The 25,972-nt window shown below is 42.2% G+C and overlaps 1 protein-coding gene across 3 annotated transcripts in view; it reads right to left on the bottom strand.

Annotated features, from left to right (window-relative positions):
• ccdc85a (coiled-coil domain containing 85A) overlaps positions 1 to 25,972 on the bottom strand; it is a 38,255-nt gene that overhangs the window by 9,940 nt on the left and 2,343 nt on the right. For 2 of the 3 annotated variants that reach the window (XM_035754306.2, XM_035754307.2), the window contains exon 2: positions 24,550 to 25,597. In XM_035754306.2, coding sequence (XP_035610199.1) covers positions 24,550 to 25,597 — 1,048 coding nt within the window. Of the gene's footprint in view, positions 1 to 4,779; positions 5,012 to 24,549; positions 25,598 to 25,972 lie in introns of those variants that run through there. The other variant, XR_004822662.2, reaches the window with a different exon arrangement.

The raw sequence follows: 25,972 nt of genomic DNA, 5'->3' as shown, positions 1-25,972 counted from the left end.
CAAAGTTCAAGGGGGCCGAATACTTTCGCAAGGCACTGTAGGTGAGAAAAAAATCTTTAATACATTTTGAATCAGTCTGTAACACAACAAAATGTGGAATAAGTCAAGGGGTATGAATACTTTCTGAAGGCATTGTACATATATGACTCGTTTCAGGAAACTAGGCATATGTTGCACTACTTCACAGGAGCATAATTTGAACATAAACAAAAATGTTTTATCAAAATGTGTATTTTGGTAGAAATGCCTTCTGGAATATGTGACCTTTCATGTGCCTTACTAACAAACTTGTATTCTATCCATAAATACAAATACAATTGTTAAATTATGAGCCAAGTTGGTTTAGCCACAGAAAAAGGTGGAACCTTCCCACAAGCCATGATTGGCTGAGAAAATGGATGGGTTGGATATGCCGGGAGATGAGTTTGGATTGGTCTGCCATGTAACATGCTTCTGTCTATAACGTGAGCTGTTCAGTATGTGTTGACAGTCCTTTCCATGAAAGCTATAGCGTTAGCCATCGAGAACTACAAAAGTTTTGCTACTTTTCTCAACAACATGACTTGACACAACGCTGGCCAAACGAGATGTAGCTAAACAAAATTGAGTTAAATGTTTAACTACGTGAAGCATTCATCCATGTATACAGGTAAGAGTCTAGCTACATTTTCAGATATAAGTTTCTCATTTGGTCAGAAAGTCAGTTTTATTGCAAGTTAAAGCCTACTGTTAGTTAGCAAACGTTAGCTTGCTGGCTCGCTAACTAGCATTATGGGCATGATCTGTGTAGTAAAATTATTTGAATGAGAAAATCCATTTGCATTGCTAATTATAGCCTAATGTTAGCTAGCTAACGTTGAACCAATTTTGTTAGCTTTAGCTACCTGCAGATTCATACTACAGCTATGACAATGTTTGTATTGGTACTGTAGTACTATGAGATTATCCTGGTTCATTGTTTAACTAGCTAGCTACCTAGCTAGTCCTAACCTAACATGTCTAGACAAAGAACTCTAATTCGGACGGATTATTACATGACCCATCAAATTAGCGAGGTTTGTCTGGGGGTAATTATGGCCATCTATTGTATTTCATGAACATGTGTACATGTCTAGACAATAGTGACTCATCCACTTAGCTGGCTGGGGAGTGGTTATAGCATTTCCTTCACATGACCCATCAATTTAGACAAGTGTACCGGGTAAGCATCATATAATAATGATAAAATATTTATACAATATTTTTTATATGGGCACTTTCTGTTTTTGATATTGCTACTAAGTAACCACTACACTGTACCGTTTACACCTTCTGTATCCTGTGCATGTGACAACAAAACTAAGATTTTATTTGATATAGCGTGTGTTTACCACATGGCCTCACACGTGAATCCCTAAAGAGATGGGCGTGGCTAAGGCTTTAGAGGGGGTGAACGATGCTGAAAGGGTGTAGACAAAGAATAACTCTCCAGTAGGTGTACCAAAAGATTCAAAAGCCAAGTGGGGTTAAACGTTTATCAACTTTCAAAGCAGAATTACTTTCCCATTGTTCCTCAACTGCAGTGTATGATATACAATTTTCTAGCTTTGAGTCTACTTTTATCCAATGTAAAAAAAATTCAACACAATTTGCTACATAAGACCGAATCTACCGTAGACGGTCGGACACATATGAATTTTTCCCTGTTGCCTTCTGTGGATGTCATTGGGCAAGGGCAGAGAAAAAGGCAAGACACTGCTTTGACAGTGATTATTAACACACATAACACCACACTGACTCTCTATGTGGAGAAAGGTATTTTAAAACCCAATACGTAGCCATCAATGGTCAAATATTAGGCAGTACATATGTATCCTATTTAGACCCTTCAGCCATCTTGGTTATTCATGCAGGACCAGTGGATCAGACTTCCAGTAAGCATGTGGCAGAACAGCTGTTCAGAAAGAGAAAATAAAGAAGAGCTGACTAGTGACCACAGTCATTCATCATCTGTCATACATGATGTGTGTGTGTTGTGTGCATGGGCGGTTATTTAATATTCTAAGTACAGAGAAAACACTGACAGGTGTTTTGAAGGGCTATCCTGCCCCTATCCTGTCCTCTAAGCAGAGAGACCCTGATCCTCCTGGCCCTCTCTGCCACTATTGACCTGCTTCCTCCTGCCCTCCCATTGGTCCAGCCAGAGACAAGGACAGAGACCTCTGGCTAGTCCACAGCTGTCTCCCCTGCTCTGCCGCACCTGTGTGTGTGTGTGTGTGTGTGTGTGTGTGTGTGTGTGTGTGTGTGTGTGTGTAGGGGGGAGTGGCCCTCCATTTTGTTAGGGTCCTTTGAGGCATAGCCTCATTGTGAGAGGAGGAAAGAAGGGAGAATAGAAAGAGGCGACTCTTTGAACAACAGCGCCAGGCTTCTATGAAGACTTCAAAGAGTAAACACACACACACACACACACACACAAACACTACAAACACAAATAAAAAGGTAAAGACACACACACACCAACTCAACAGTCTTCATTATGTTCCTGAGTCCCTCTATGACAGCCATTAGACACAGTGTCAGTGAAGGTCTGCTCTGAATCTGAACCTCTGCATTAGGCTTTTAGTGGGGGAACAAAAAGCTCAAAGCACCAGGAACGACGCCTAAGTGTTGCTTACACTATCAAATAAACAGAGTGATATTACTGCATCTATTTGGATACATAACACACTGTACACTAAGATCAGTCACAAGCCTGTAGCTGACATGGTTAGGGGAGTTTGTGTGTGTGCGTTGCGTGCCTGTACACGCATACTGTACATGCGCATGTGTGCGTGTCTATGTTCATGACAGTGTGGGTAGGTTAGCTGCACATGTAAGCCATTAATAATATGCTAAATATTCCTCTGCAGACATAATAGGAAAAAGGCTTCAAAGTGGAAATGCAAATTAGAAGCCAGGGAAGCAGCTGTTGGCCTAGCTTAGGAGCTGTCCCCTGTAGAGGACCTCTGATCACTATCACACACACATACATATGCTCACACACGCTCACATCCTCCAACATCCCATAATCCAACAGCAGTCCAGGTCAACACTTAATTAGTTTCCTACCAAATATCTGTGCTGGGCTTACCACCTTATTAACCTACTTCTTGCCTGCTAGCAACCAAAAGAGAGAAAAATACCCAACAGTGGCAGCACACACACTTTTTGACTCCCACACACACTTTCCTGTTATAGTTGTTTGTGGGAAGTCCTAGCACTCGCAGCCGGAAGACCCAGAGATGGAGTAAATAGAAGTGATTGGAGCACACCAGGGAAACCAGCGATATTAGGAGCTTAAACTACTATTTAAAAACCCTAAGATCAAACACACTCACACACCTACGCTGTGTGTGTGGTTTCTCTGGAGGCAAATTAGGCTCTCATCCTTAGTCCTACCCGAAGGCATCCACCCACAACAGACCAATGTTCTGTCTCTTCTCTTGTCTGTAGAAACACTCTCTACGTGGAAAAAGGTACTGAGGAACACTATACAGTATTCAGTCCTGGTCTAGCTACTGATTGCCTGCCCTGGTACTGAGAGAGAGGTCACAGGAGGACGGCTCATAATAATGACTGGGATGGAGTGAATAGAATGGTATCAAACTCATGGAAACCACATGTTTGATGTGCTTGATATCATTCCATTGATTCCGTCCCAGAGTGTCTAGTTTGAGAAACAGACGCCTCAGAAGTCCTCAACTGGCAGCTTCATTTAATAGTACTCACCAGTCTCAACGTCAACAGTGAAGTGGCGACTCCGGGATGCTGGCCTTCTAGGCAGAGTTCCTCTGTCCAGTGTCTGTGTTCTTTTGCCCATCTTAATCTTTTATTTTTATTGGCCAGTCTGAGATATGGCTTTTTCTTTGCAACTCTGCCTCGAAAGCCAGCATCCCGGAGACGTGTTTTCACTGTTGACGTTGAGACTGGTATTTTTGCGGGTACTATTTAATGAAGCTGCCAGTTGAGGACTTGTGAGGCGCCCATTTCTCAAACTAGACACTCTAATGTACTTGTTCTCTTGCTCAGTTGTGCACCGGGGCCTCCAACTCCTCTTTCTATTCTGGTTAGGGCCAGTTTGCGCAGTTCTGTGAAGGGAGTAGTACACAGCGTTGTACGAGATCTTCAGTTTCTTGGCAATTTCTCTAGACTGATGAGTTTCAGAAGAAAGTTCTTTGTTTCTGGCCATTTTGAGCCTGTAATCGATCCCACAAATGCTGATGATCCAGATACTCAACTAGTCTAAAGAAGGCCAGTCTTATTGCTTTTAATCATAACAACAGTTTTCAGCTGTGCTAACATATTGCAAAAGGGTTTTCTAATGATCAATTATCCTTTTAAAATGATAAACTTGGATTACCTAACACAACGTGCCATTGGAACACAGGAGTGATGGTTGCTGATAATGGGCCTCTGTACACCTATGTAGATATATCAGCCATTTCCAGCTTCAATAGTCACTTACAATGGCTACACTGTATTTCTGATCAATTTGATGTTATTTTAATGGACAAAAATTATATTTTCTTTTAAAAACAAGGACATTTCTAAGTGACGCCAAACTTTTGAACGTTAGTGTACATATATAGATTTAAAAAAAAAAATGTACACATACTTTTCCCAACATTAACCACATCCGAAACAAACCCTTCCACAAACCAAAGTGTGAGCCATCACACCATGGAAAGGAACATGTCACGTTGGTATTAATTATTCGGTAGACAGGTGCAGGAATGCGTAATAGTTTTTTTTATTTCTTACCCAAATTACGTCGTGACGTGTAAAGGCACAGGGACGAAAACCAAACAAACACTATACAAAACACAGGGTAAAAACCCAAACAAAAGAGCGAGGAGTACCTCGAATAAATAACACAAGCGCACAATGATTAACACAATGGACGAGACCCGTAATCATCTGCGCAATCCACAATGGCACGAAAGTCAAACCACACATAGACCAGGAACTCACACGAACCAAAGGACATTGTAACAATAATCGACAGCACAATGGTAAACCAAAGACACACTTATACAATTACTAATCACTGGGAATAGGGGGCAGGTGTGCGTAATGAAAGTTCCGGAGGGATCCGTGAAAGAACAACCTAATCAAAACCTTTCCTTTATAGAATGCACCTAACTGTCAACTCTGTCAAACAGCACAAAAGGCATGTCTATCTCTGTATCCATTATCCAACAAGTGTTCAAAAGCTTTGATTGCTCTACTCTAACACTAGACTATTCAAAAATGCAATACAAATCTCCAAAACGTCCCCCTGTTCCGTTCCATACCGCTGAATAATGATCCAGGGCCAACCCTACTAGCATCCTGGCATGCCATTCCAGACTCAGAACATCAAACAAGATCCACAAAGCAAACGCCATCCCTTATGTCCAGCACAGCAAGTACTTCAACAGTCTTAGCATATATTGCAGGACAATGATGAACAATGATTAGCAATCAGCGACGGAGCTGACAACCATGCATCAATTACAAAACATCTTCCTTGTCATTATACTGTTGGATTGTGCAACCCTTTACTCAGTTCGGAACCATTGCTATTCTAAAATGTTTACACAGCTTATCAGTGATATTGAATGCAGGCCAGTTAGCACATCTGTCATGACAACAGGAAGTCTGACTGACAGTGAGAAGAGGATGTGGAGCATATGCTGACGTCATATCCTCTTTCTCAGCAATCTTTCTTCACAGCTACAACCGGGATCAAATCTCAGGGCTAAAAATATACCCAGCATCATACACTGTATGACAGCCTAGAGAATAAACAGCCACCGTTTAGTCTATTCTCTTATCCAATGTCGCTCTCTCTCTCTTGTTCACTCACACAAACACACACACTGCCCTGAGGAGAGGTTGGTGTGCTTAACCCTTTACTCACAGAGTGGAGAAGCGATGTCATCAGGTCTGGTGAAGGTGTGCTCGGGAGCTTCTCTGCTGACACGTTAGAACATCATGCGGTCAGGTGACACACTGCCAACCAATGCTATTATCATGAGACTAATTCAGACTTCTGTAACGGACACCCATTACCAGATTGGAATACAGTACTAGTGCAAAAAGTAAACACTCTGCATCTACCATGATTGGGATTCAAACATTTCAAAGACGGATGAGGTTTGCGCCATTTTCTCCCTTGGAGAAAAGTTCTGTCTTTGTGTTCTTTGCTTCGCCAGGCTTCTGCAGCTGTCTTTTGTCTGGGTGAACAAGTTCTCAAAAGATGACTTGGGAAGGAGGGGGCATACAGCCAGTTCATGAAAGACAGAATATGACCTTCAGCTTGGCATAGCCCACAAAGAGTAAAGCTCCTTCAAATACAACAGCTCAGCCTTCGTCATACCCTCAATGTGCGTCACACACTCATTCACTCACAGTGAGCGACCACAGTTGGATGGCTGAATCGACCATGGCAGTATGATTGCCATGTGTATTGGTGATAGTGAAGAGGCTATTGCTAATGTCCATATTCTTTTGATGCTCCACTCCCTCACTCGCATATGCACACCCCCACGCACACAATACACACAACACAAATACACTCTGTCACTCTCTCTCTCTCTCTCACTGTTTGAACAGATTTTCGTGGCTAGGCCAACATGATTGGTAGTGAGAGTCTGGAAAATGAGACATTGGATTCTCCCATTCTGCTGGTTTACAGGAAGTCCCTCCATCCTACTCTGCATCTTCACTGGCAGGTTTGCTCCATATTCACTATGTGACTGCTGGCCTTACTTCTGGTATTTTATTAACTTCTTAAAGCATGTGCTAAATATTCACAGTACATATGCTATTTAGCTGCCAAACGATTCTACTACTTCCTTTCCCTCTATGTAATGTAGTCCAAGTCTGTACAGTCTAGGATGGCCACAGTGAAAGAGCAGAGACAGAGTGATGTGTGCTCTCTCATCAGAAACAAAAAGGTTGCCTTCTGTTCAGTCGAGCAACCACTTCTTTCTGCCTATGAACAATAATGCAAGCAAGGCCAGCTGAGACCCAGCCAAACTGCAGTGCTTTCACTTATGCCCCTTAAAGCATGTACACACACACACACACACACACACGTTCATAATCATATTTTCTGTGACAGACACACACACTGTCACACACACTTTCTCACTCAAGCGAATGGGGCACCATCTGTTGCTGCTCACACCACACCTGACACGAAGCATGTCAGTGTTCTGGTCTTAACGACACACACACTGACTTCTACACATCAAATCAGTCATCTCTTTTCCATCCATAGTATCATTATCTAAAACCACATCATCTACAAAACATAATCATCATTAAGGCTCTAAATCGTGCTATTTAAGGCCTGACAGCATAAATTAAAGCTGTGATTATTTCATGCAACACACACACACACACACACACACACACACACACACACACACACACACACACACACACACACACACACACACACACACACACACACACACACACACACACACACACACACACACACACACACACACACACACACACATTAACATTAATCAAGAATATAATGTACTCTGCTGGTGCTGGGCAATTAGAGCGCAGCAGACAACTACTATAGCATGAGATGAGTATTTGACAGATAGTCATGCACTATCTCTGAGACTGACAGATCTATAAGATGAAGAATGTCTGATGAGAGCTACAACACATACTTGGGGACGGATTCAATATAGCGTGCTTGACATTTTAGTCATTTCTGATTGAGCCGACCTGCGCAGCACATACAAGTGTCTGCATACAGTGCCTTCAGAAAGCATTCCTACCTCTTGACATATTACACATTTTGTTGTGTTACAGTCTGAAATCAAAATTGATTAAACAGATTTTTTTCTCTCACCCATCTACACACAATAGCCTATAACGACTAATTGAAATACAGAAATATCTCAATACATGTTAGAATCACCATTGGCAGTGATTACAGCTAGGAGTCTTTCTGGGTAAGTGTCTTAGACCTTTGCCCACCAGGATTGTACAATATTTGCACATTATTCTCTTTTTTTTATTCAAGCTCTGTTAAGTTGTTTGTTGATCAAATCAAATCAAATCAAATTTATTTATATAGCCCTTCGTACATCAGCTGATATCTCAAAGTGCTGTACAGAAACCCAGCCTAAAACCCCAAACAGCAAACAATGCAGGTGTAAAAGCAGGTGTTGATCATTGCAAAACAACTATTTTCAGCTCTTGGCCTCTCTGGCAATTGAGTTAGGAAGGACACATGTATCTTTGTATTGGCTGGGTGTATTGATATAGAATCAAAAGTGTAATAACAACTTCACCATGCTCAAAGGGATATGAATTGCTTTTCATTTTTACTCATCTATCGTACTACACCGACGCTCGTCGGATGTGGCAGGGCTTGCAAACTAAAACGGACTACAAAGGGAAGCACAGCCGTGAGCTGCCCAGTGACACAAGCCTACCAGACGAGCTACAGTTGAAGTCAGAAGTTTACATACACCTTAGCCAAATAGATTTTGTAGGCTGTGATTCGATGATAAATTAACAGGCACCACATTGATTATATGCAACGCAGGACAAGCTAGTTAACCTAGTAATATCATCAACCATGTGTAGTTAACTAGTGATTAGGTGAAGATTGATTGTTTTTTATAAGATCAGTTTAATGCTAGCTTGCTGCACTTGTGTAACAGGTGGTCAGCCTGCCACGCAGTTTCCTCATTGAATGCAATGTAATCGGCGTCCAAAATTGCAGATTACCGATTGTTATGAAAACTTCAAATCGTCCCTAATTAATCGGCCATGCCAATCAGTCGACCTCTAATGTAAACTTCTGACCCACTGGGAATGTGATGAAAGAAATAAAAGCTGAAATAAATCATTCACCCTCCTATTATTCCGACATTTCACATTCTTAAAATAAAGTGGTGATCCTAACTGACCTAAAATAGGACATTTATACTAGGATTAAATGTCAGGAATGATTAAAAACTGGGTTTAAATGTATTTGGCTAAGGTGTATGTAAACTTCCGACTTCAACTGTATATAAAGCACAGGAAAAATTACATTTTGGACTGCCCTGGATCTTTAAATTCATAGCACGTCATGACAATTTTAGGCAACAATGTTTTACAGTTGAGGCATAAAACACCCACCTGTGAATAACATGAGACTCAGTTCAGAATAGACTCAGGTGTGTGGAAGTTAATTTCTTCAGAATTTCACCACAAAATGTTTTTGGGTTGTCCTAGGCAACGCATTGCGGGGCAATTCAGCCTATGCTTTTTCACTCTCCCTAGTTCCAATTCCTGATTGAATATGAATGCAAGTCTGATAACAACAACAATTGGCCTTTACAAATGAGCCATAATAGACCTGTCACACTGACAACTCCTTTCTGTAATATCAGACATGTTCAACCTTATTGGACAACTGCTAATAGCCTTGTATGCATTGCATTGGACTACCTTTATTGAAATCCCAAGGTATTTGGAGACACTGGTCAGGGTGTTAAAAAGTGGAGGAGGAAACACAGGGAACATGGCCCTAAGTACTGCTCAGTGTACCAGACTGATTATTCAGGGAACTGGGCTTCCACTTATGCCAACAGCTGGGTATATACAGTAGGAGGTTTTCTCAGAAAATTCCTTTGGTTTCTGAGAATGAGGGCGATGGAAGAGAGGGAGAGAGACAGTGAAAGAGAGAGGGAGCAAGAGAGAGGGAGTGTGAAAGAGAGAGACAGAGAGAAAGAAAGAGGGAGGTGGGGCGGGCAGGAGGGATTGATGGAGGGGGAGGGAATGAGTAAAGAAGAGAGTAAAGAAGAGAGAAAATGCTATATTGAAAACTTCAGACGAACGCTCAAGCAGTTTGAAGTGACTAAAATCCAAATGTTTTGCATTTCTGATTGGTTTGAGTCTGTTATTTTTCCTGCAGTCTGAACAGCCCTAAAGCACATGGAATAGGATACTTCAAGCCACATTTTCATATGTGGTTTGAAGTCAGATATAAATCTGATTCCTGGCCATGCGACTTGTGTGTGAATGGTCAAATCTGATTTATTTTACCTCAACTGGTTTTAGGACTGTTATTTGGCATATCTTGTTGCTTGCTAGCTACTCTGTTGACAGTCTGACAAGGACATGTGGTAGCGAACTAGGTTGTTTAAGGTTTTGAAAGTGTTCTTACACTATGATTTTGAACATTCAAAGCAACCGGGAACTGTCCATTGTAGACATTGTTGTCACCGTAGCTTGCTACATAACTTCTGAGTGATAGGAAGCACCGGCACCACCACCAATCAGTCTACACCACTGCAAACATGTCAACAAAAGACTGAACACACACAAATCCAATTTGGTCACTTGTAACTTTCTGTTTGGACAATCAGTATTCCATAACGGATTTGAAAAACACAAGTGATTTGAGAATTAAGGCCTGCAGTGTGAACAAGGCTTTAGAGGATCCCTGCCAGCTCCCTCTTTCCCTCATCAGTAACACCATCTCAAGAGAGGATAAATCAAATTCCAAAACAGCCGATGTTCAACCTTCTACACCCGCACCCACCTCCCCCCAAAACTCATTGAAACCCAGAGAGCAATTCAAAATCCCTCCAAATTAAATTAGGTTCATACTGCAATATAAACATCCTAAACCAAACAGAAAGAGGACAGACCAGAGCAGGGATTTCGAGATTCTCACGATTCTATATGAATTGTGATTTGATACTGCAATTTTATTCCGATTTGATGTTCCAAACATATTGCTCACCATACTGTATGTCTACTACAGAGAGACAAGTGAGAAAATTAGTTTTGGTCAGTCACGGAAATAAAAGTCGAGAAAACATTATGACTCAAAATGTAAAAAGATGGATATCTATAGGATTGGATGCAGGAACTGCTGACTAGCGCTAGCTAATACAACTAAGCACATACTAACCAGCAAAATTAGTAGTCAAAGTATTGATATAATTTTGTCAAAAATATCACGATATGTAGGCTAACTGTATCAATTTTTCCCTACAGGATACGGAAAGGAAAACCTATGTAGCATGAAGCAGCCTGAAAATTCAGCAGGGCCTGTTGGGTGTCACATCTCCAATGCTAATGCCTGGGCACCCTGAGCACACGACAGGGAGAATGATGCCTTATTTACACAGCATCTGACACCAGTCCTCACTGATTGACTGGCTGACACACTGAGATCACTCCACCAAAGCCCAGAGATATTAAGTGCTCTCAAAAGACAAACATACACAGTGCCTTCCCGAAGTATTCAGACCCCTTGACTTTTCCACATTTTGTTACGTTAAAGCCTTATTCTAAAATGGATGAAATGTTATTTTTTTCTCAGAGATATACACACAATACCCCATAATGACAAAACAAAAACAGGTTTGTAGATTTTTTTTTTTTTTAATATATGAAATACCTTATTTACATAAGTATTCAGACCCTTTGTCATGAGACTCGAAATTGAGCTCTCGTGCATCCTGTTTCCATTGATCATCCTTGTGATGTTTCTACAATGGAATAGAGTCCACTTGTGGTACATTCAATTGATTGGGCATGGTTTGGAAAGGCACACACCTGTCTATAAGGTCCCACAGTTGAGAGTGCATGTCAGAGCAAGAACCAAGCCATGAGGTCGAAGGAATTGTCCGTAGACAAAAAATCTGCAGCATTGAAGGTCCCCAAGAACACAGTGGCCTCAATCATTCTTAAATGAAAGAAGTTTGGAACCACCAAGACTCTTCCTAGAGCTGGCCACCTGGCCAAACTGAGCAATTGGGGGAGAAGGGCCTTGGTCAGGGAGGTGACAAGAACCTGATGGTCACTCTGACAGAGCTCTAGAGTTCCTCTGTGAATGGGAGAACTTTCCAGAAGGACAACCATCTCTGCAGCACTCCACCAATTAGGCCTTTACGGTAGAGTGGCCAGACAGAAGCCACTCTTCAGTAAAAAGGCACATGACAGCCCACTTGGAATTTGCCAAAAAGCATCTAAAGACTCTCAGACCATGATAATCAAGATTCTCTGGTCTGATGAAACCAAGATTGAACTCTTTGGCCTGAATGCTAAGCGTCACATCTGGAGGAAACCTGTAATCATCCCTACGGTGAAGCATGGTGGTGGCAGCATCATGCTGTGGGGATGTTTTGCAGAGGCAGGGGCTGGAAGATTAGTCAGGATCGAGGCAAGGATGAACGGAGCAAAGTACAGAGAGATCATTGATGAAAACATGCTCAAGAGCGCTCAGGACCTCAGACTGGGGCGAAGGTTCAAATTCCAACAGGACAACGACCCTAAGCACACAGCCAAGACAATGCAGGAGTGGCTTCGGGACAAGTCTCTGAATGTCCTTGAGTGGCCCAGCTAGAGCTCGGACTTGAACCCGATTGAACATCTCTGGAGAGACCTAAAAATAGCTGTGCAGCAACGTTCCCCATCCAACCTGACAAGAGCATGAGAGGATCTGCAGAGAAGAATGGGAGAAACTCCCCAAACACAGATGTGCCAAGCTTATAGCGTCATACCCAAAAAGACTCGATGCTGTAATTGCTGCCAAAGGTGCTTCAACAAAGTACTGAGTAAAGGGTCTGTATATATATATATATTAAAAATATATAAAATATATATATATATATATATATATATATTTTTAAATTAGCAAATCATTCTAAAAAACTGTTTTTGCTTTGTTATTATGGGGTATTGTGTTTAGATTGATGAGGGAAAAAAACGATTTAGTACATTTAGAGTAAGGCTGTGACGTAACAAAATGTGGAAAAAGTCAAGGGGTCTGAATACTTTCTGAAGGGACTGTATATAGTAGAGGTCAACCGATTATGATTTTTCAACGCCGATACCGATTATTGTAGGACCAAAAACGCCGATACCGATTAATCTGACGATTTAAAAAAAAAATATTTGTAATAATGACAATTACAACAATACTGAATGAACACTTATTTTATCTTAATATAATACATCAATAAAATCTATTTAGCCTCAAATAAATAATGAAACATGTTCAATTTGGTTTAAATAATGCAAAAACAAAGTGTTGGAGAAGAGAGTAAAAGTGCAATATGTGCCATGTAAGAAAGCTAACGTTTAAGTTCCTTGCTCAGAACATGAGAACATATGAAAGCTGGTGGTTCCTTTTAACATAAGTCTACAATATTCCCAGGTAAGAGGTTTTAGGTTGTCGTTATTTTAGGATTTATAGGACTATTTCCCTCTATACCATTTGTATTTCATTAACCTTTGACTATTGGATGTTCTTATAGGCACTTTAGTATTGCCAGTGTAACAGTATAGCTTCCGCCCCTCTCCTCGCTCCTCCCTGGGCTCGAACCAGGAACACAACGACAACAACTTACCTTGGTTTACTGCATTTGCGTAACACTCCTTGTGGAGTGCAACGAGAGGCAGGTGGTTATAGCGTTGGACTAGTTAACTGTAAGTTTGCAAGATTGGATCCCCCGAGTTGACAAGGTGAAAATCTGTCGTTCTGCCCCTGAACGAGGCAGTTAACCCACTGTTCTTTGGCCTTTATTGAAAATAAGAATGCCTAGTTAAATAAAGATTCAATAAAGGTGTAAAAAAAATATATATATATATATTTTTTTTAAATCGGCCAAATCGGTGTCCAAAAATACAGATTTCCGATTGTTATGAAAACTTGAAATTGGCCCTAATTAATCGGCCATTCTGATTAATCGCTCGACCTCTAGTATATAGTGCTACTCTAGGGCTGTAGCAGATCATTGACTTCGATATATTGATATGTTGTTGTTACTTTGACATAACAATACAGTTGTGTCCATTTTACACCTGTGTGTTGATATGTATTGTTGTGTGTTGTCAAACTAAACAGAAATCAAATGCAGTGCATCATGTCCCCGAGATAAATCCAATATTGCATTGTTTTCTTTGAGATCAGTTGTGTTTTTCTGTGTCCTTAGTCCAAGTTTAACACCTCTAGGGAAGGAACATAACAAAATCAAGCACCAAGAAAACTATACCCAGACTCTACATAGTGAATAAATAGGAACGTTATGGTGCTATACTAATAGTGGATGACAAGCAAGAGCCATGATGCTAATCGAAGGGGACAAAGAAGAGACACTTATTATGATATTGTGTTTGGAAGGTGCTTATTCAAGGTAGTCCAGATCACAGCCCGTGTGTGTGTGTGTGTGTGTGTGTGTGTGTGTGTGTGTGTGTGTGTGTGTGTGTGTGTGTGTGTGTGTGTGTGTGTGTGTGTGTGTGTGTGTGTGTGTGTGTGTGTGTGTGTGTGTGTGTGTGTGTGTGTGTGTGTGTGTGTGTGTGTGTGGCGCGCGCACGTGCTAGGGTAGAGGGCAGTTTCAAGGGGACCCTGTCAGGTGGTATGCACTGTGCACACACACACACACACACACACACACACACACACACACACACACACACACACACACACACACAAACGTAAATACAAACACAGACATCCATAACAGTGGTATATGTTTTTTCACTAGGATCAAGGTTGAAGCCCCCTAGAAACAGTCCTGGTTACCTCACCACCCTCTCTGAAGGAACAAAGTGATTATCTGACCTGCACAGGGCCAACTGATGTCCATAAAGCATCTACAATGCATTACAAACTGGTTGATAGAAACTCTTACCTTTCTGAAATGTTTACTGACTACGTGCTTTCTCAATTATTGAACACACTAGGCTTTAATGACCATAGTTTGTTAAGGTGACCACTCTTCTGTTATAATAAAGATTTATCCAGGGTTGAAAGTAAGCCAGTATAGCGTCCCGGCAAAATAAATATTGGGAGTACGCCGTACCGGTAAAACATGAGCCTATCACGATAATTAACACAAAATGCCAAGAAAACTATATATAACATTACCACATGTCAGCCACAGTATACACTCCAAATTGAGTTGGTTTGACGAGAACACTTACATTTTGCCAAGGCGGAGATGAGTGGCTGATACCAAGACGCACGCGGACATCAGGCTAGGTGTAGGCCTTATGAAAATTCTAAAAAAAGTATTGTTTCCATTCATCAAATTGTGGGTGCACAGTGCACTGTTTGGATGCTGGAATTATTTTGTGAATGGACGAACATGAATGGGTAGCTTACAGGAGCGCTTTTTTAAAGTGATTGTTTGAACAATCAGATGAAAACATCACTGGTTGTGTTTATTCTACATTAAAAGATAATACATTTTAATAGCTAAAGTTGAAGTCGGCAGTTTACATACACTTAGGTTGGAGTCATTAAAACTTGTTTTTCAACCACTCCACAAACTACTTGTTAACAAACTATAATTTTGGCAAGTCGGGTAGGACATCTACTTTGTGCATGACACAAGTCATTTTTCCAACAATTGTTTACAGACAGATTATTTCACTTATAATTCACTGTATCACAATTCCAGTGGGTCAGAAGTTTACATACATTAAGCTGACTATGACTTTAAACAGCTTGGAACATTTCAGAAAATTATGTTATGGCTTAAGAAGCTTTTGATAGACTAATTTACATAACTTGAGTCAGCTGGAGGTGTACCTGTGGATGTATTTCAATGCCTACCTTCAAACTCAGTGCCTCTTTGCTTGACATCATGGGAAAATCAAAAGAATTCATCCAAGACCTCAGAAAATAAATTGTAGACCTCTACAAGTCTGGTTCATCCTTGGGAGCAATTTTCAAATGCTTGAAGGTACCACGTTCATCTGTACAAACAATAGTACACAAGTATATACACCATGGGACCACGCAGCCGTCATACCGCTCAGGAAGGAGACGCGTTCTGTCTCCTAGAGATGAATGTACTTTGGTGCGAACATTGTAAACCAATCCCAGAACAACAGCAAAGGACCTTGTCACGATGCTGGCGGAAACAGGTACAAAAGTATCTATATCCACAGTAAAACGAGTCCTGTATCGTAACCTGAAAGGCCACTCAGCAAGAAAGAAGCCACTGCTCCAAAACCGCCATAAAAAAATCCAGACTACGGTTTGCAACTGCACATGGGGACAAAGATCGTACTTTTTGGAGAAATGTCCTCTGGTCTGATGGAACAAAAATAGAACTGTTTGGCCATAATGACCATCGATATGTTTGGAGGAAAAAGGGGGAGGCTTGCAAACCATGAACACCATCCCAACCATGAAGCACGGAGGTGGCAGCATCATGTTGTGGAGGTGCTTTGCTGCAGGAGGGACTGGTGCACTACACAAAATAGATGGCATCATGAGGTAGGACAATTATGTGGATATATTGAAGCAACATCTCAAGACATCAGTCAGGAAGTTAAAGCTTGGTCGCAAATGGGTCTTCCAAATGGACAATGACCCAAAGCATCCTTCCAAAGTTGTAAGGACAATAAAGTCAAGGTATTGGAGTGGCCATCACAAAGCCCTGACCTCAATCCTATAGAAAATTTGTGGGCAGAATGTTTGACCCAAGTTAAACAATTTCAAGGCAGTGCTACCAAATACTAATTGAGTGCATGTAAACTTCTGACCCACTGGGAATGTGACGAAAGAAATAAAAGCTGAAATAAATAATTATCTCTACTATTATTCTGACATTTCACATTCTTAAAATCAAGTGGTGATCCTCACTGACCTAAGACATGGAATCTTTACTAGGATTAAACGTCAGGAATTGTGAAACTGTGTATAAATGTATTTGGTTGAGGTGTATGTAAACTTCTGACTTCAACTGTATGTGACAAAATCTTTACTAGGCCTACACTAGGCCCACAGAGATCATATTAAATGAATAGGGATTCTATACGTGATTCTATGATTACACCCAGGCTTTAATAAATGTTTTTTTGCACACATAGGGAGTCCCTTACTGGTAAGAAATTAAATCAACTATCATCCCTGGATTTACCCATGCCTTAGACTACAGCACATACTGCCATGCTGAATGTACATCAAAGGAGGCTGGTGGGAGGAGTTTTAGGAGAATTGAAATGGCTGGAATGGAATAGATGGAACGGTATCAAACACATCAAACATAATGGAAACCACATGTTCGACTCCATTCAATGAATTCCATTCCAGCCATTACAATCAGCCAGTATAGCTCCTCTAAACCAGCCTCCACTGATGTACATGTACGGTTGGTTCTTTGGAAGACACATTGCTGAACTTTGATGCAGGTGCAAAGGAGAAGAGCAGAGGAGTAGCAGGCAAGACAGAGGGAGACCAGAGAGAGAACAGACACACAGAAAGGGTTAGGCTAGAGCTCATGGAAACCATAGAGACAGGGAGCAATTTACCAGTTTTTTGAACATTTTGATAAAGCATTCCTTAATTGCTGATTGTGCATTTATTTATAAGTGCATAAATGTCATTTTATCTACAGTCTTCGTTTTTTGTTGATGCATACACTGTATACATGACCTAATGTATAATAACTGATACCAATAATGTATATATGAGGTGATGTATTATAGATGACGCCAAAGGACTATGATATTTTTTTTGTGTCTCAACTCTATTTGAGTGGTCCACAATGTGTTTTTTTTTTAAACTGTATTTTGTACTGTCAATTATTGTATCATTGTGGAGTGACACTTTAATACATTATTCTTACCCTCTATTATTCTGTGATTAACCATGTTATTTAATGCCGGTAAAATATTTACAGTCATGCCAGTAAAAACTGAATTCAATTTGATAGAGTACAACACAAGGCGCGCACACTGCACACAGACATAGGGAACAGGATTGTCACAAACCCGTGCAATGGCAAAACACCAGTAAGGCACAAGCAGATACAGGTAAAGATAGAACTGGCACAGAACCGAGAGGGCACAGGCGTACACACGACACCAGCACCAACAGTGAGGGGTTAACTAGATAACTGGTGCCTCTATGTGCCTATAATCCTCAGACCAACAGACCAGACCACAGTATGTGTTAGCCTAATTGGTTCTACAACATTAACAGAGGGATGGAGACAGAAAGAGTGGGAGGCAGAGGGGAAGAAAAAGAAGGCGTTGGGAGGCAGAGAGAGGTAGGGTGATTTGGAGACTGCGAGACTATGGGGTGAGTGGAGCAAGAGGGTGGATGAAAGAAAGGGATAAACAGAGAGAGAGAGGCAAGAGGATAGAGAGAGAAGGGGGAGGGAGAGCAGTGCTAGGCGGTGTCAGCTCCTGTAGACTGTTCTCCACTCGTTAGCTCATGGTGTCAAAAGGGTGAATGAGCACTAGACGGAGACATTCATTTCCCAATAAACTCAGCTTCAACAGCAGGGAGGGAGGGAGCAGAGAGAGGGAGAGGCTGAGAGAAAGAATGAGGCAAAGGAATTAACAGAAAAAGAGAAAGAGAGAGAGGAGGAAGTGAAGAGAGTGAGGATGAGATATAGTCTGCCCAGCTAGCACATTGTGGGAACGTACATTTTTAGGTACCCATTGGTTCTGGGAATGAAACAATACGTTTTCTGACCGTTAAAACTGAACGTTTTTTAAATGTTCTGAAAACAGACATGATAATTTGACCTGTTCTGGGAACATACATTTTTAAGTTGCAGGGAGGTTCTGAGAACGTTTTACTATGGTTCCCTGAGAGGTTTTATTAATGTTGTGAGAACTAAAATTCAAGGTTATTTGAAGGTAATTAAATAATGTTCTGAGAACATGTTTCAATAAGACTTTTAATAACACTGCTAGCTTAGTTTAGATTAACTGTTTTGAACTCCAAGCATAGATAGGACCCATGGAAATGAATTTGCTCAGGCAATAATCATACAAGCCATTTTTTTTTATTGTGGCACAGCGACAGTGAGATTCAAAACCATGATCTTCTGTTCTCTATCCATGGAATTAGTCCAAGTCCACTGCATTTACATTACATTTAAGTCGTTTAGCAGACGCTCTTATCCAGAGCGACTTACAAATTGGTGCATTCACCTTATGACATCCAGTGGAACAGCCACTTTACAATAGTGCATCTAAATCTTTACTGCACCACCAGAATGGAAGTAGCATGCCATGTTTATTTTTTACTCATACAAAGCTGACCCAATTTCAAAGAAAACAAGCACTCTTTAAGAACCACGTGTTGCCAATTAGTGGAACGGCCAACACACCTGAACACACAACATAGAGAAAGTTTTGTTGGCGCTGAGAACGGAATGTATGTTTTTAAATAACATTCTTAGAACATTCTTTGAATGTTACTAATGTTTTCTTGTTTTTTTTTATGGAATGTCTTCTTAATGTTCTGAGAACATGACTTTAAATATAACCATAAGGAAAACTGCAGAAAACGATTTGCTGAAGTATTGATATTCCCATAGAAGAACGTTGTTACTTAACGTTCTCTGAACGTTCTGAGAACTTTACATGAAATAGAACCATGTATAAGCCTGTAGAAAACATTATGCTGAACTTCCGAAATTCCCACAGAAGAACATTGTTTCTTATCGTTCTCTGACCGTTCAGAGAACATGACTTTAAAGCCGGTTGTGAAGGTCCTGGGCTGGCGTGGTTACACGTGGTCTGTGGTTGTGTGGCCAGTTGGACGTGCTGCCAAATTCTTTAAAACGATGTTGGAGGCAGCTTTTGGTAGAGAAATTAACATTAAATTCTCTGGTAACAGCCCTGGTAGACATTCCTGCAGTCAGCATGCCAATTGTACGCTCCCTCAAAACTTGAGACATCTGTGGCACTGTGTTGTGTGACAAAATTGCACATTTTAGAGTGCACCAATTTTAAGGTGCACCAATGTAATGATCATGCTGTTTAATCAGCTTCTTGATATGCCACAACTGTCAGGTGGATGGATTATCTTGGCAAAGGAGAAATGCTCACTAACAAGGATGTAAACAAATTTATGCACCAAAATGTGAGAGAAATATATTTTCTGTGCATATTGAACATTTCTGGGAACTTTCATTTCAGCTCATGAAACATTTCAGCTCATGAAACATGGAACCAACACTTTCTTTTCAAAAGAATTCAGACCCCTTGACTTGTTACGTTACAGCCAATAGATGAAATATGTTTTCCCTCATCAATCTACACATAATACCCCATAATGACTAAGTGAAAAACAGGTTTGTATACATTTTTGCAAATGTATTAAAAAGGAAAAACTGAAATGCCTTATTTACATAAGTATTCAGACCCTTTGCTATGAGACTCGAAATTGAGCATAGGTGCATCCTGTTTCCATTGATCATCCTTGTGATGTTTCTACAACTTGACTGGAATCCACCTGTGGTAAATTAAATTGATTGGAGGGCACACATCTGTCGATATAAGGTCCCACAGCTGACAGTGCATGTCAGACCAAGCCATGTTGAATTGTCCGTAGAGCTCCAAGACAGGATTGTGTCGAGGCAAAAATCTGGGGAAGGGTACCAAAACATTTCTGCAGCATTGAAGGTCCCCAAGAACACAATGGCCTCCATCATTTTCAAATTGAATAAGTTTGGAACCACCAAGACTCTTCCTAGAGCTGGCCACCCGGCCAAACTGAGCAATTGGAGGAGAACGGCCTTGGTCGGGGAGGTGACCAAGAACCCGATGGTCACTCTGACAGAGCTCCAGAGTCCCTTTGTGGAGATGGGGAAACCTTCCAGAAGGACAACCATCTCTGCAGCACTCCACCAATCAGGCCTTTATGGTAGAGTGGCCAGATGGAAGCCACTCCTGAGTAAAAGGCACATGACAGCCCGCTTTAAGTTTGCCAAAATGCACCTAAAGACTCTCAGACCATGAGAAACAAGATTCTCTGGTCTGATGAAACCAAGATTGAACTCTTTGGCCTGAATGCTAAGCGTCACGTCTGGAGGAAACCTGGAACCATCCCTACGGTGAAGCATGGTGGTGGCAGCATCATGCTGTGGGGATGTTTTTCAGAGGCAGGGACTGGGAGGCTCGTGAGGATCAAGGGAAAGATGAACGGAGCAAAGTACAGAAAAATGCTTGATGAAAACTTGCTCCAGAGTGCTCGGGACAGGACAATGACCCTAAGCACACAGCCAAGACAACGCAGGAGTGGCTTTGGGACAAGTCTCTGAATGTCCTTGAGTCGCCCAGCCAGAGTCCGGACTTAAACCCGATCGAACATCTCTGGAGAGACCTGAAAATAGCTGTGCAGCGAAGCTCCCCATCCAACCTGACAGAGCTTAAGAAGAGTTTGAGAGGATCTGCAGAGAAGAATGGGAGAAACTCCCACAAAACAAGTGTGCCAAGCTTGTAGCATCATACCCAAGAAGACTCGAGGCTGTAATCGCTGGCAAAGGTGCTTCAACAAAGTACTGAGTAAAAAGTCTGAATACTTATGCAAATGTAATACTTCAGTTTTTTCTATAAAAAAATATAAAAAAAAATCTAAAAAAACGTTTTCTAAATAACTGTTTTTGCTTTGTCATTATGGGGTATTATGTGTCGATTAATGAGAGGGGAAAACTATTGAGTAAATTTTAGAATAAGGCTGTAATGTAACAAAATGTGAAAAAAGTCAAGGGATCGGAATACTTTCCAAATGCACTGTATGTATATATATTAATATTCCGGTCTCTGACATTGCGCATTCTGATATTTCTTAATTTCTTAATGATTTTTTTCTGCATTAGGTGTGTATCGTTTATTTTATTATTGCCAGGTATTACTGCACTGTTGGAGCTAGAAACACAAACATTTCTCTGCACCTGCAATAACATCTGACAAGCTGTGTATGATTTGATCATACTGTACTATACACCTTGTTCTGACAGTGATGTGTGTTCTAAAGCCTTATAATAAACTGTGCACAGTACCACAGGCCCACTTTTCAATTACTAAGTCATCCCCTTTCAACATGCCTCCAATAATCAATCCTCTCATCAATACTGGATCCTAAATAGTACTTCTTTAGATCTTTGAATAAGGTAGCAACTACATCACCCAAAAACAGAATCACCCCAGTCCACATTATGTATCTGGAGTGTTTTTCCTACTGAATAGACTAGTATGTAAATGAGAGTGTAGTGTTGTGGTGATATGCTGGCTTCGAGGCAAGTAACACACAGGTCAACAGGGCCAGACAGATTACCAGGATGTGTACTCCGAGCATGCGCTGACCAAATGGCAGGTGTCTTCACTGATATTTTCAACCTCTCCCTGTCTGAGTCTGTAATACCAACATGTTTCAAGCAGACCACCATAGTCACTGTGCCCAAGAACACTAAGGTAACCTGCCTAAATGACTACCGACCCGTAGCACTCACGTCTGTAGCCATGAAGTGCTTTGAAAGGCTGGTCATGGCTCACATCAACACCATTATCCCAGAAACTCTAGACCCACTCCAATAAGCATACCGCCCCAACAGATGATGCAATCTCTATTCCACTCCACACTGCCCTTTCCCACATGGAAATCTATGTGAGAATTATATTAATTGACTACAGCTCAGCGTTCAACAGCATAGTACCCTCAAAGTTCATCACTAAGCTAAGGACCCTGGGACTAAACACCTCCCTCTGCAACTGGATCCTGGACTTCCTGACGGGCCGCCCCCAGGTGGTAAGGGTAGGTACAACACATCCGCTACGTTGATCCTCAACACAGGGGCCCCTCAGGGGTATGTGCTCAGTCCCCTCCTGTACTCCCTGTTCACTCATGACTGCACAGATAGGCACGACTCCAACACCATCATTAAGTTTGCTGATGACACAACGTCTGTAGGCCTGATCACCGACAACAATGAGATCTGGCCGTGTGGTGCCTATTCCCCCTCAGGAGACTGAAAAGATTTGACATGGGTCGTCAGATCCTCAAGAAGTTCTACAGCTGCACCATCGAGAGCATCCTGATTTCTTTGCATCACTGCCTGATATGGCAACTGCTCGGCCTCTGACCGCAATGCACTAGAGGGTAGCGCGTACGGTGCAGTACATCACCGGGGCCAAGCTTCCTGCCATCCAGGACCTCTATACAAGGCGTGTCAGAGGAAGGCCCTAAAAATTGTCATAGACTCCAGCCACCCTAGTGATAGACTGTTCTCTCTGCTACCGCACGGCAAGCGATACCGGAGCGCCAAGTCTAGGACCAAAAGGCTTCTCAACAGCTTCTACCCCCAAGCCATAAGACTCCTGAACAGCTAATCAAATGGCTACCGAGACTATTTGCACCCCCCCGCACATTCACTCTGTACCACTACCCCCTGTATTTGTTACTTTAATTTCTTATTATTTACTTTTTCTTAAAACAGCAATGCTGGTTAAGGGCTTGTAAGTAAGCATTTCACCGTAAGGTGTTTGGCGCATGTGACAAATACAATGTTATTTTATTTGATAAGTGATGCATCAGGCCAACTGCTCACAACCAGGACTCATTCCCATGGCCTTACACAGAGGATCCACTCAGCACTCTACACTAATCTTTAGATCTCAGGGCTGCAGATACACACACATACAAACATAGGCACACACACACACTCTCTCTCTGTCTCTCACACACACACACACACAAACATGTGCACACACATTCTTAAATGGAAAAACATACTCACGTAATTTCTCCCTAATAAATGCATACTTACTAAGGGACAAAGCATCTATGAATACATACTCAGCTGTTCCTCAGTCAATGCAGTCACTGAAATGGATTCCCAGAAATCTTTTTAGGTATGAAAGAGACTTTGACTATTAAAAGAGGAACTGTTTGTCAAGGTTATTAAGAAAATCTATTTGATTTAATGTTATTTAACTGTCAAATGAAAGCCTTATATTTAACTAAGTGGAGACCCTTACTGATAGACTCCCTCTCCATGTTTATCCAAGACAGTAGACTCCCTGAACTCTTATACACACACATACACAAACACATGCCCTTGGAACTGTGGGTAAAAATAACTAAAAGATGCTGCTAATAATAATAATGAACCAAGAAGACAGGACCCTGCTGTGCTGAGTGGCACATATGTGTGTGCGTATGCGTGTGTGTGTTGCCTGAATCACGGCCCTGAAAGCACACAGCTGTGTTACCTGTGTTGACTTCAGACACCCTGGGGAGTGTTACATCATATGCCCTCCACCATCCATCCATCCACACACACGCACAAATACCACTCCCACCACCATAACCCCATGTGACCCACAGAGAGAATCCCACAGAGCGGTGACATCACTGCTGCTTGGCTAACACCATAACTGCAGCTGAACCACATAGGTGATACCACAGTAACTGAACCTGCCATAGCCCCAACCTCCCAATTGGCTGCTAAACACATTACACAGTCAATTGTGTTAGATCTGCTTATATGTGTGTTCTAGTCATATACAGTGGTCCTGGAAGGCTACTGGGTGTGCTAACCCATAATGTCTGCACACCTAAAGACTGTGTTAGCCCACTCAGCTAAAGCCTAGGTATTAGCACAAGTGTTTACTGTATGTCTCAGACAGTGTTATTGGAAAAGACTCAACCCACAGATATCGTTCCCTGAACCACCTCAGCTACACACAGTATTTCCCCTGATAAATAATCAAATAAAACATTATGACTATTCTGAACAAAAAACGAACCGTTCATGCCGTTGTAGATGCTGCGGTGGTGAGGGGACAACTCGTCTCCAGTGGTCCTCCTCTGTACCCCCTCCCTGCCTGCTGGGGGGCTGCTGCTGTACCTCCCCTTCCCGTGCTCTGAACTGGGGCTGTGGTGGAGGTTCTGGTGTCGTAACACTTCAGGGCTCCCCACTATCACCCGACCCTTCCTCAGGTGCTCTGGTGTCTCCGGCAGTGCCTGTTTGGCCTCAGGGCTCCCACATCCAGCCCCAACCACGACCGGATTACCCCTGTGTCTATGTGAGAGGTCTGGACTTGACTGACCCGGACCCTGGTTTGGCCCTAGCCCTTGCCCAGCCCCCAAGAGCTGTTTCTGGGCCAGCATGTCAGCACTGCTGGGTTTGGACTGAGCCTTGGCCTCCAGTCTAGTAGGGGATTTGCCGTGTTTCTCTGGGCTGCAGGGTCCCCGGAGGCCCCAGGGGTCAGGGCTGGTGAGGGACCCCCCACGGGGCCTGCAGGCCTGTGGGAAGGTGTGGTAGTCTGGGGTGGAGCTGTGGCGACGGCCTGTAGACTCTGGGCCTGGGCCCTCTGGTTTGTCATGGTTAGAGCCAGGGTTGGAGCCCAGCCCGGAACCCTGGGTAGGGGGCTTTTGATGGGGGTGGTCGGGGTTGTCCGTGCTCCCCGCGCTGGAGTTGCTGCTCCCATCCCCCACGTCTCGGAGCAGGCACGTTGTAGCCCCCCCAGTTTGAGACAGACTACTCTGGCTGTCGATGGAACTTCTGCACCCTGCACCCCGCACTGCTCCTCCCCCTTCTCCCCTCTCCTCGTCCATTAGGATACACAGCTCCTTGAGCTCCAGGTTCTCTCTGATCACCTCTCCCTGGCGCTGCTCGAGCTCCTTCAGTTTGTGCAGGTAAAGGGACACCTCTTTTCTCATGAGGCCAGCGCTGTAGCGTCCCAGGCGCTGCCACTCCCGAGACACACGCTTGCCCTTCTGACGGTCGTCATCAAGGAAACAGCACAGGTCCCGCAGCTCTTGGTTATCCTCCTGCAACTTCTGGTTCACGTCCTGGATACACACACACACACACACAGGAGCAAGCACAGAGGAGGTGATGCAGTTGAAGTCGGAAGTTTACATACACTTAGGTGGAGTCATTAAAACTTGTTTTTCAACCACTCCACAAACTACCTGTTAACAAACTATAGTTTTGACAAATCGGTTATGACATCTACGTTGTGCATGACACAAGTAATTTTTCTAAAAATTGTTTACCGACAGATTATTTCACTTATAATTCACTGTATCACAATTCCAGTGGGTCAGAAATGTACACACACTAAGTTGACTGTGTCTTTAAACAGCTTGGAAAATTCCAGAAAATAATGTCATGGCTTTAGAAGCTTCTGATTAGAGGTGTACTTCAAGGCCTACCTTCAAACT

This window comes from Oncorhynchus keta, chromosome 36 (assembly GCF_023373465.1).
Source record: "Oncorhynchus keta strain PuntledgeMale-10-30-2019 chromosome 36, Oket_V2, whole genome shotgun sequence".
Classification (NCBI taxonomy): domain Eukaryota; kingdom Metazoa; phylum Chordata; class Actinopteri; order Salmoniformes; family Salmonidae; genus Oncorhynchus; species Oncorhynchus keta.
Note: the sequence above shows the minus strand (reverse complement) of the source record. Positions and strands in the feature narration are given on the sequence as shown.